Here is an 11121-nt window from a genome sequence, read left to right on the forward strand (position 1 = left end):
AGCCCTGTTACTGCTGGGCAGAGCCTCCCCATGCCAAGGCTGGCTCAGGAGAGCTGTAACCCTGGGAGAAGATGCTGCTGGAGAAGGGGAAGGAGCCGCCAGCAGTTTGGCAGCCCTGGGAAGTGATGGAGCTGTCCAGGAGCGGGCAGGTGACCAGGAGCACCTGTACCTGCTGCAGCCTACCTGGGGCTTCCTGGTTGGGCTGCTGGGACCCCTCTGCTGTTCAGAGCCTGGAGCAGCCCCCCTGCTCCCTGTCCGGCTCTAGGAGGGCGTTCCCAACTCTCCTGGGCCCCGCTGAGCTCTCCAGAACAGGAGCTGCTGCCGTGGATGGTGAGAGCAGGGCTGGGCGCCAGCCTCCAGCTGGGCACAGGGGACAGCCCTGCATGTCCCCACTGCACCCGGGGGGCTGCGGGGGTCGCACGAACCCACCGTGTGCCACAGAGCAGGGAGCCGGCAGTGCCAGGAGCTGTCGCCTGCAGTTCAGGGGAAAATTTTTCCGCCCTCCCACTCCGGCGGCTGCAATCCACCAACCACAGCATTTACTGCTTTTTTTCGCCCCAGCACCGCTCCAGCCATATTGGGCTGTGGGGAGAAAGCGGCTCTAATGTTCTATGTCACCTGCAAATAACCCGGGCGTTCGAAAAAGCACCTCCACCACCTCCACAATCCACACCAACACCACGTCCTCTCCACACACAAAAGTCCGTCAAAATGAGCCCGGAAGCCTGGCTCCCGCAGCCCACCTTGTTCCTCACTGGCCTCACCTTGCTCCTCTCGCTGGGTAAGTGTCGGCTTGAGCCCCCCTTGCATGTGCCCAGCTGGGGAGACCCCCGTGTCCCCGGCCAGGAGCCCCCTGCCCGTGTGCCAGCCCCGGGGAGCGCCGTGCCGCAGGGATGGGGACGGAGGTGGTCTGGCTCTGCCGAGAGCCACCGGCCAGGGTGACCTGCTTTTGGGCAGGGTGGGGGGTACGGTGCCACTGCATCTCCTCCTAAAACCGCCCTGCATCCTGCTGGCTGGGTGCGGAGCACAGAGCCCTTTGCATGCCCGGCAGCTGCGGACAGGGCTGGGAAGGTGCTGCCAGGTGGGCTGTGCTGGCTTGTGGCTGTCCTTTGGGGTGCTGGCAGGTGGGCTGTGCTGGCTTGTGGCTGTCCTGCGGGTGCTGGCAGGGGTGCAGTGGCTGTCCCTGTGGCTGTCCCTGGGCTGGTGGCCGTTTTTGGGGGCGTGCTGCCCGGCCCCGCAGCAGCAGCAGCAGCAGCGCTGTGTCAGCAGCTCCGCGGCCGCATCGATCGCGGCCGGGAGCAGCAGCAGCGCTCCTTTGAAGTGCTGTCCTGGAGCTCCTGATGGGCTGCTTTTCCCCGAGGAGAGAGCCTGGGAAAGGAGCGTACAGAACCTAGTCAGGGCTGCTGTAATTGTACCCCCCCAGCCCGGGTGCAGCATGACGGAGCGTTTGGGAGCCTGCGCAGCGCCGCAGGACACGGCCTGGACCCTCCCTGGGGTTTTGGGGGGTTCTCCCCCCACCTCTGTTGTCCCCCCAGGGCTGAGTGTCCAGCCAGTGGCAAAATTTGGACCCACACACATGAGTGCTCCTAGGTCCTGCCAGGCCGTGGTGTCCCTGCCTGGGGTGATAGGTTTGCTCATCGCTCTGTAGAGCCCTGGGGAGCCCTAAGGACATGGGACAAGGCAATGTCACCCCTCTGCAGGCACACGGGGCATCGTGTGAGGGGCACTCAGATAACAGTTCCATGCAGGGATCCCCTCCAGCCATTCTTGCTGGGATAGCAGCTGGCTCCTGGCTCTTCTCTCCCATCCCTGCAAGGTTTTCTTGGTGACATCAAAGGTATTGGCTTCCACAGGGCAGCAAGGCTATGACACTGGCTCAGGACACTTCTTCCTAACTTGAGTGCTGTGACTCGTCCCCATGCACCAGCTGTGCCCATCCCTGTGTCCCCAGACTCTGTTGGAGCCCTCCCTGCACTGGGGCTGGATGGAGATTGTTCCCCATGGCTCCAAGGAGCCATCTCCAGGGCTTGGCCATACCCGAGGGCACCGCTCTGCCCCCAGGGAGCTTCAGGGTGCTGCTGGTTCACACCTGGCAGTGGGACCCGGGGCTCAGCACGGCTGTACCTGCAGCTTGGGCAAGGCTCTGGTCCCTGGCTGCAGAGCCTGGCCCCTTTCCTGCCCTGCTTGCAGGCGGACGCAGCAGCCAGAGGAGCAGCCCTGACATGCACCCAGCTTGGCCTCGGGAAGAAGGTTTGAGAGCAAAGAGCAGCAGCCCAAGGGGAGAGGTGAGGTGATCATAAAAGCACCTGGTGGCAGTGTCCCTGTGCCTGCCCTGTAGGGTGTCACGGCCCCCCAGGACACTCTGGTCCCTCCCAGGGCTCGCTGTCCCCGTGTCCCTGTGCTTCTCAGGGCTTGGCCTCATGTTTGCAGCCAGCTTGGCTGCACAGGAGCCTGTTCCCCCTCGCCCAGGCGCTGGGTTTGGGTGCTGCTGAGGGGAACTGCAGGGAAGGAGTGGAGGAGAGAGCAGGGCACAGACACCCCTGCCCTGCCCACTCCCCAGGTGGGCTCTGCCCTGCCAGCTGCACCAGGTAATGCCCCTCTTTCTCAGCAAGGCCAGGGATCAGGGACTGGCCTTGTTTCCCCAGCAGCGATCGGGATCTTGCTCTGCTCATTCCTAGCTGGAGCATCCTTGCGTGGGCACTGCTGGCAGGTGAAAGCATCTGCATTCCTCCCGGAGCCCCTGGGGCCATCCCTGGCAGATCCCAGCCCTCGCTGCCGTGGCTGTGTCCTGCTGGGGATGAAATGTGATGAGTTCAGCCATAATTTGTGTGTGGCTGCGGCGCCGGCCCCGGGTGATGATGCTGCAGCCTCGCACAGCGCCATCGATCCCGCAGCAGCACAGCCTCGGGGGACAGCCGGGAGCAGGGCTGGCTGCAGTCAGCAGCGTTCAGCACCGGGGATGGCACAGGAGGGACATCAGCCCTGGCAGAGCAGGGACAATGCGCTTCCTGTCCTGCCAAGGGACGGTGCCAGGGCTGGGGCTGCTCCCCGTGTTCCCGCTGGGCAGGGAAATTCCGGTCCTGGCTGCATGCAGAGTGCGTGGATGTGCCTGGAAGGCAATGCCAGGCCCCAGGGAGAGCTCTGTGCAGACAGGGCAGCGTGGGGACGTGGGCTCAGCTGCCAGGGTGGCTGCTTGTGACACCCCCAAATTCATCTGCATTCGGCAGCACCCCCGAGACTGGGCATGGAGGTCATGGCCCCTGCCACCATCAATGCCTTGAATGGCTCCTCTGTGAAGCTCTCCTGCACCTTCAACTCCTGCTACAAGGTGGAGAACAAGCAGTTTTCCCTCAACTGGACGTACCAGGAGTGCAGTAACTGCTCGGAGGAGCTGGTGAGTCTGGCTGGGGATCAGCTGGGGGCCCTGGAGCAGCTCAGAGGGGGCTGCTCGGGGCAGCATGTGCAGGGAGGGGGTGCCTAGCTGGGAGATGAGCCCGTGGGGTGCCAAACGCTGCCTCACCTGCTGTCCCCACGGCTGCCCAGTTCCTGCAGTTCCGCACGAAGATCATGAACAAGCAGCTGGATCGCTTCGGGAACCGCGTGGAGTTCACCGGCAACCCCGCCAAGTACGACGTGTCCTTCACCCTCAAAAACGTGCAGCTGGAGGACGAGGGCACCTACAACTGCTACGTGCTGAACCCCCCAGACCGGCACCGGGGCCACGGCAAGATCAGCCTGAAGGTGCTCACCAAAGGTCAGTGGTCCCCTGTGCTTTGGGGCACCCATGGGTGCAGGGCTTGTTCCCAGCTGTTCCCAGTGGACACTGCGTGCCCTGAGCCCGTGCCCTGTGTCCCCAGAGCCCCCCAAACACGACTCGACGGTGGCTGTGATCGTGGGTGCCTCCGTGGGTGGTTTCTTGGCCGTGGTGATCCTGGTGCTGATGGTGGTGAAATGTGTGCGCCGGAAAAAGCAGCAGAGGCTCAACACGGACGACCAGAAGACAGAGGAGGAAGGGAAGACGGATGGCGAAGGCAACCCGGACGAGGGCACCAAGTAATGCCCCCCTGCCCGCCCCTCCCTCCTCTCCCCTGTACAGCGTGACCCTCTTGATGTGCTTCCCAGAGCAAGGATTTCTGTCTCCCCAGAGCATCCCTCCTTCCATCCAAACACCCAACCCAGCCAGAGCAGGGCGCAGAGAGAGGGTCCCGGAGCCTGGCTGTGCTGGGCAGGGCTGGGAGGGGGGGCTGAAGCCCCTGAGGCTGAGCTGGGACCAGCCTGTCCCCTGCTCTGAGTGCCAGAGTTGTGCGGAGGTGCTGGGGATAGGCTGGGGTGGGTGAGGGGGGACCTGTGCAGTCCCCACACACAGAGGAACTGGAGCAGGGGGTGCCAGGAGGGACAGAGGGGTCTGGGCAGCCCCCAGACTGCTCTTTGTCCCAGTCGAAAATCCGAGCAGGGGCCAGCAGTCTGCCCTTGGGGTCACTGCTCATCCCGAGGTGCTCGTGCTGTGCCTGGGCCACTGGCACCGGTGTCCCCACCCTAAGGGATTGCAATAGCTGCCAGTCTCCTCCTTGCAAGCTCGTGCTCCTCAGGGACTGTCCCAGGCTGCTCAGAGGCCAGTGGCCAAGGCCATGAGCCCTCCCGGTGTCTTGGAGCTTTGTGGTGTTTTGGAACCATTGACGGCTCTTGGTGTGCAAGGGTTGGACCCTTCTGCCTCTCAGGCTGTTTTTGGGTCTGAGCATCTCAGCCCAAGGTGCTGGGCTGACTTTTTTGTTCTTGTTTCCTTTCTAGGGCAGGTGATTGTGGTGGAAAATGCCCTGCTGATGTGTCAAACTGAGGTGCTGGGGAGTGCTGGGGTGAGGCTGCTCAGGACAAAGAGCTGCTGAAAGAGAGAGGAGCTTTTGGGCACTTGCTGGGAAAGACTGGGCACAACAGCAGGCCCAGAGTTAGGACAGCTCTGTCACCCTGGAGCAGCCCTGTGATGCTGAGACTGCCTCCTCCAGCCTCCCTGCAGAGCACTGCACACTGTAACTGCCATGGCAATGCACTGCCAGCGTGCCCAGCCCCGTGTGCCACCTGCCTCACCTGGCAGGTGAGCTGTGCTGGCTGCAGCACCGGGGGTTCAGGCAGGGAATGACCCAGGGCAGTGTCCCCTGTGGCACCAGGCCTGAGCTTTTCTTCTCCCGTGGCTACCAGGAGGGGGACAGTGCACGGAGCCACAGGGGACACTGCCAGGGCCAGGTGATGGAGGTCCCATCACCCACGAGCAGCACTGCCAGGGGAGAAGGGACACCTTTGCGGTGTCCGTGTGCAGAGAAGGGACACCTTTGCCATGTCCCCGTGTAGGTGCCATCCCGGCAATGCCATCAGGCCCCAGGCATGGCGGGACAGCTGTGCCCTCCCTGCTCTGCCCCATCGCTTTCCACCCCAGCCCCGCGTGCCCTGTCCATCCCACTGGACCCCGCTGAGCTCCACGCTGCTCCCCTCCCATCCGCAGCAGGAATGTGCCGTGTCCCACGCCGGGCTCCCTTCCCCTGGGCCCTGCTGCCCGAGGGGAGGGCCGGGCTGTCCCCACACCCCGCACAGTGCCAGCGGTGCCCGGTGCCGCAGGGCTCCCGCGCCGCCTTCTGCCAGAGCCGGGCTGTCCCCAGCTCCTGGTGGGACTGAGCCAGCACCTCGGGGGCACAGAGGTCTCTGAGTGTTGCACATAACCAGTCTTGCATCTGCCTTTCATTTCTTTTCGTGCACTATCCTTGGATTGCAACTTGCCAATGCATCTGTCTGTACATAGCTGTACACAGCAGAGAGCCGACAAATACACAAATACAGATCTGTACACACAGGAGGGGCTGCTCTGGGTCGTGCTGTGCCCTTGGCTGTGCGCCTTCCCCTGGGCTTCTCGTGCCGAGCACTCTGCCGAGTGTGGGATGTTTTTAATGCTCTTTGTACGGTCAAACAAACAAAAGAACAACAAAACACCGACTTTGCCCTCGATGCTTTTGTGCCGCAGCCTGGAGGGGCAGGACAGGCCCATCATCTGCTCTGCCTGGGGGGGATGAGCCCGCTCCAGAGTGGAGCTTGGTCCTGCTGAGGTGCTTTGGGTGCCGAGGGAGCCCGGGGCACGCTGTGTGTCCACAGCTCTGTCCCTGGGAGCTGCCACAGAGCCAGGGCAGTGCTGGGGGTGGGAGCGTGGCCGGTGCTGCCCCAGCCTTCCCACTGGGAGATTTCAGGGGTGCTCCACACCCACTGTGGGCCCTCCAGGACCTGTGCCCTGTCAGCTTCTCCACCTGTGCTTCTCAGAGAGCTGGGATTGATGGCTGCTCGTGGCAGGTAAGGCTCAGCAGGCTCCAGCAGAGCCCGGGGCACACGCCGGGTGATGGACACCCATAACCGGCTGTTCCCCCGCTCCAGCAACTCCGTGGGGATGCTCTGGAGCAGCACGACACAACTGGGGCACAGTTAATAGGCACATCCATCAATTCACCCACCGTGGAGACACGAGGGAAGCTCTGACAGCCGCCGTCCACCGTGCCTCTCCCTGCTGCCCTTCACTCCGGGCTGCCAAGAGCCGGTGCATCCCAATTCCTCACACAAGCAGGGTCTGGCCACACACTGCCCCAGGGCACTGCCACCACCTCTTTCCACCTTCCAGCCCTGCCCTGCCCCCTCCCCAGCCCAGCAGCAGTGCCAGTGGGATGAGCTTTCCTAGTGTCCCTGTCCCTGCGCCCTGGGCGCCTCAGCGTGGGGTCAGCGCTGCGGAAAACTTCCAGCTTCCCATGGCACTGAGGAAGGGCACCCAAATCACCTCCACTGTCCTGCTGACACAGTCCTGCAGCTCTGGGCTGCTGCTGGGGGGTGCAGCCAATCGATCCCTGGCCCGTGGCAGGGAATAACTTTGCCGTGCAGGGAGGAGCAGCTCCCCGGAGGAGGATGTGGGGTTATCCCCACTCAGCTTCGAGGGGCCAGAGGCAAAGGGGGTGGGGGATGCCTTGGCACTTTCAGGATGCTTGTTAGAGTGTTGCTGACAAAAAACTTGATGAGAACAGTGGGATCACAGAGGAAACCCCGTGGGACACAACAAGGGTGAGTTCTCCTCACTGCAGGGAACTGAGGGCAGTGGCAGCAACCCCCAGCACTGGGGCTTCACGGATTCCCCAGAACCAGGGACATTCCTTGTTACAGAACACAGCCATTGCCTCGGGTCAGGTGGGATTGCAGGTGTTAAAGAGCAAGAGGGGGGTGGGAGGTGGCAGTGACCTCTGCCCGATCCTGTGCAGAGTCACAGGGGACTGTGGAGTGTCTCAGGGAGAGTCCAGAGCCACAGTCCCTGCAATGCTGCCCTGCTCCCGGGGCTGGGAAATAAACAGGGAAAGCGAACAGCCCAGGGCAGTGAGGTCCGGCGCAGTGAGGGATGTGAAGGGCAGCTCTGGGGGATCAGGATACGGAGGGTTCGCTGGAGGTGGCCTCTGGCTGTGCCGGCTCAGGATCAAACTTTCTCCTGGGATACAGCAGGGTTGCCTCAGCAGTTCTTGCAGATGCTCTGCAGTGGCTGCCGGGGCACACGGCCGCTCTTCCCCTGAGTGTTTCAAGGGCTCGTGGAAGGGGATGAGGAACCTGTGCGCTCCGGAGGGCGGGGGCGAGCAGGCAGCGGCAGCGCAGGGAGAGGGGAAAGCACCGCTCCGAGGGAGAGCTGCAGGCAGCCGAGAGCTGGAATGACAAAAGCAGCCAGGTACTCACCCGCAGTCTGTGCCCGGGACCTCTCGCTCAGCTTCCAGCCCGGCCAGTCCGTCCCAGCCAGGACAGCCCTGCAGAGCCTGATCCCTGCGGTGCCTCCTGCCCACTGCCAGCTGCCGGGACGCCAGCCCACCTTGTCTTTTAAAGGTCACAGCCAGAGGACCTTGCAGTAAATATAAGGTGCTGATGGGAAGCTCTATTCCAGCGTTGCCACCTCCTCCTCCTCCCCCTCCATCGGCAGGATGTTCTCCGGGTCCAGGAGCACAGCATCATCTGGCTCGGGGAGGTTTGGGAGGAGGCTGGGACTGTCCTGCTGGGGCAGCCCCTGGCAGGACGCTCCAGGACAGCCGCGGCCAGCGCTGCGTTGAGCCGGGAGCTGCAGCCCAACTGCTCTGCTCAGCCCTACCTGGTCTGTACCCACGTGGAGGGAGGCAGGAGCCCTGCTCGGAGAGCAGCAGCCTGGCATTTTAACCCTTCCTGCTGCGACTGTGCAAGGTGAGAGGGACCGAGGGTACCCAGGCAGCCACGGTGCCCCCCGGCAGGCTGTGAGCCAGCTGGCAGCACTCCTGAGCCCTCCTTCCTGTCCCCTAGGGAGGTGACAGAGTCCGAGCACAGCGTGCTCGCCTTCCCTGAAACCAGACGCAGCAGCCCTGGTGCTGGGCTCAGCAGAACAAGTTTCCGCTGAGCCGCAGGAATCTCGGATCCCTCGCCGGACATCCGCGTCCTGCGAAAATCCCCGGGCCAGCTGCTACCAGTGCCCTCCCCTGCCCCGGCACCGGCCAGGCTGGGGACAGCAGAGCCCTGGGCGGGCCCGCGGCTGTGGCAGATGTCTCACGGGATCAGTCGGCCGAGGAGAGCGGCCGGAGCTGCCAAGTGTGACAGCTCCATCAGGCGCTGGTGACAGCCAGCGTCCCGCTCCCAGCCCTGGGGCTGAGCGGGCACAGCTGTCCCGGGCGTGCAGGGCAGCGGGCACGGCGGTGCCAGGCTGTCCCCTCTGCTGGGATGCTCAGCAGGGACACGTGGCTGCAGGGCCATTCAGCACGGAATAAGCTGGGTGCCCACCTGCCCAGTGCATCCCGTTTGTGCCAGTGCCCTCAGGAGCTCGGTCGTATTTACTGGCCAGCCCTTGCAGCCAGGTTTCCCAACCTTCCTGCTTCCAGAGGGATTCAGGACTCTGCTGGAAAGGTTCTCAGAGGGAGTTTAGCCAAATGCATCCCAACTTGCATCCCAAATGAGAGCGAACTTGGCGGGCACCTCAGTATCCCAGGAGGGGCTCCTCCACACCTTCCCTTGCACCAGGGTAGGGGACCCCACTGCTGCAGATCCTGTGGGCTGGATGCTGGCCTCAAACTCACCTGCACCTGAGCCTCTGGCCCCAGCAGCCACCGGGCACCCCAGTAGGGGTGGCAGGCGTCCCTGCAGCCCCTCGGATCTCTGCCTGCCCTCTCACAATTAGTGATGCTCCAGCAAACGCTGCTCTCTTCCTCCCGTCTCCACACAGCGCCTGCGGCTCCGCTCCCCTCGCTGTATCCATCAGCTCCCTGAATCCATCAGCTCCCTGAATCCATCCCCTCCCTGAATCCATCCCCTCCTCTCCCTGAATCCCTCCCAGCCGCCCGCCAAGGCACCTTCTGCTGCATCAGCAGAGCCGTGCACGCCGCTCCCGCAGCGCCGGCTGCCAGCGCTGCCCTGCCCGCTCCGCCTGGATTTTTCCTGCCTCTCTTGCCAGCTCTGCAGCCACAACCCACCCCAACCCACAGGCACTGCTGGCATCCTCTCAGGCTCCCCTGGGATGCCCCCGTGCCCTGCAAAGCCTCCTGGTTTCCCTCCTCTCTGCTGCTTCGTGCTGCTGGCCGGGAGAGCTGCAAAGGGGGCTGCATGGGGATGGGGACCTTAACGCGCCCTGAAGGTGACAGGCTGTGGCACCTTAGACGTGCAGCTCTCACGTCTGAGCTGCTCTCACACCCCAAAACCGATCAATCCAGTTCGGGGAAGCCATGCCTGGTCCCTGGGGTGAGGCTTTGCCAGGACGTGTGCCCTGTGTCACTGCAGCCCAGAGGGAAAGTCAGCGCCGTTCGTGCTCCAGGAGTGCGGCAGCACCTCCTCCCCTTCCCGCCACGGCTGTTTGGGGATGTGTCACCTCCCGCAAGCGCTGCTCTCTGCGCAGGGCTCGCTGTCTAATGGACCTGGGCACGGAGGTGAAGCTCTGCCTGCCCACACCACGCCCCGGGGGCTTCCATTAGCAGAGCCCCCACCGCCGCCTTTGGGATGCGGTGTGCCGAGGGCAGGCCTAATGGATGCGACGGCCAGGGAAAGGTTGCAGAGACAAGAACTTTCGGCAATTATCCCGGAACAAGATCATGGTGAGAAAAATAAGTTCTCAGAGTGTTCTCTTTGGCGCCGGGCGGGTCCCTCTGTAGCCATCGGGGCCTGGCTTTGCATCCCGCCTGTGTCTGCTGTCTGCCTCGGGGTTGGAGGGCAGGGACACCTGGTGTCACACTGCTGAGGTGCCCCGAATGGGAGCTGAGCCCCAGCCTTGTCCTGTTTTGTCCTGGGAAGCCACCAGCCTTAGTGGCAGTTTGGCCTCTTCCCAAAGTGGCCCAAGGCAGCACCAGCCCAGTGTTTCCAGGCCACCACAGAACCACTGAGGTTGGAAAAAACCTCTAAGATCAAGTTCTGCACTGCCAAGGCCATCACTAAACCATGTCCCCAAGTGCCACAGTCATATGTTTTTTTTAACTTTTCCAGGGTTGGTGACTCCACCACTGCCGTGGGCAGCCTGTGCCAGGGCTGGACAACCCTTTCCGTGAAGAGATCTTCCCTAATATCCAACCTAAACCTCTCCTGGCACAGCTTGAGGCCGTTTCCTTTTGTCCTATCGTTTGTTACCTGGGAGAAAAGCCCGACCCCCACCTGACTCCACCCTCCTGTCAAGGAATTGACGAGAGCGACAAGGTCCCCTCGAGCCTCCTTTTCTCCAGTTTAAACCCACAGCTCCCTCAGCTTTTCCTCATCCAATTGGTTCTCCAGCCCCTCCTCTGGACACACTCCAGCACCTCAATGTCCTTCTTTGGAGAAGCCCAAAACTGCACCCAGGATTCGGGATGCGGCTTCATCAGTGCCGAGCACAGGGGAACCATCACTGCCCTGGTCCACGGAGCGCTCCCCGATGCCCGGGCGGGCGGATGAGCGGGGCGGGAGCGCGGGGGGATGCGGAGGAGCGCGGGGGGATGCGGAGGAGCGCGGAGGAGCGCGGAGGAGGGCTCAGCGCAGCCCCGCCCGGCGCGGCCCCGCCCGGCGCCGCTCGCCCTCCGCGGGGGCGGCCAGAGCCGGGCGCTGCGGGCAGCAGGGACCGCTCCGCTCCGCACCTGCTGGCCCCGCGCTGCAGCC

At 63.4% G+C, this 11121-nt stretch overlaps 1 protein-coding gene across 2 annotated transcripts; it reads left to right on the forward strand.

Annotated features, from left to right (window-relative positions):
- Positions 1–532: 532 nt before the first annotated feature.
- SCN2B (sodium voltage-gated channel beta subunit 2) lies at positions 533–5979 on the forward strand. Of its 2 annotated transcripts, none has more exons than XM_088177884.1 (4): positions 533–781; positions 3228–3394; positions 3544–3754; positions 3858–5979. In XM_088177884.1, the coding sequence occupies exons 1-4, from the start codon at positions 712–714 to the stop codon at positions 4055–4057; spliced, it is 648 nt and encodes a 215-aa protein (XP_088034010.1). In that variant the 5' UTR covers positions 533–711; the 3' UTR covers positions 4058–5979. The 2 variants fall into 2 exon arrangements, with proteins under 2 accessions (XP_088034010.1, XP_014740150.1); XM_014884664.2 differs by lacking the exon at positions 533–781 and adding an exon at positions 1282–2285.
- Positions 5980–11121: the final 5142 nt, after the last annotated feature.

The sequence above is a fragment of the Sturnus vulgaris genome, chromosome 23 (assembly GCF_052056855.1).
Source record: "Sturnus vulgaris isolate bStuVul1 chromosome 23, bStuVul1.hap1, whole genome shotgun sequence".
NCBI lineage: Eukaryota > Metazoa > Chordata > Aves > Passeriformes > Sturnidae > Sturnus > Sturnus vulgaris.

Excerpts from the sequence above, each read along its gene's own strand:
- SCN2B (XM_088177884.1), top strand. The coding sequence starts at position 712 with ATGAGCCCGGAAGCCTGGCTCCCGCAGCCCACCTTGTTCCTCACTGGC. Across the intron at positions 782-3,227 it reads CACCTTGCTCCTCTCGCTGG|CACCCCCGAGACTGGGCATG; the intron begins GTAAGTGTCGGC and ends TGCATTCGGCAG. Across the intron at positions 3,755-3,857 it reads CCTGAAGGTGCTCACCAAAG|AGCCCCCCAAACACGACTCG; the intron begins GTCAGTGGTCCC and ends CTGTGTCCCCAG.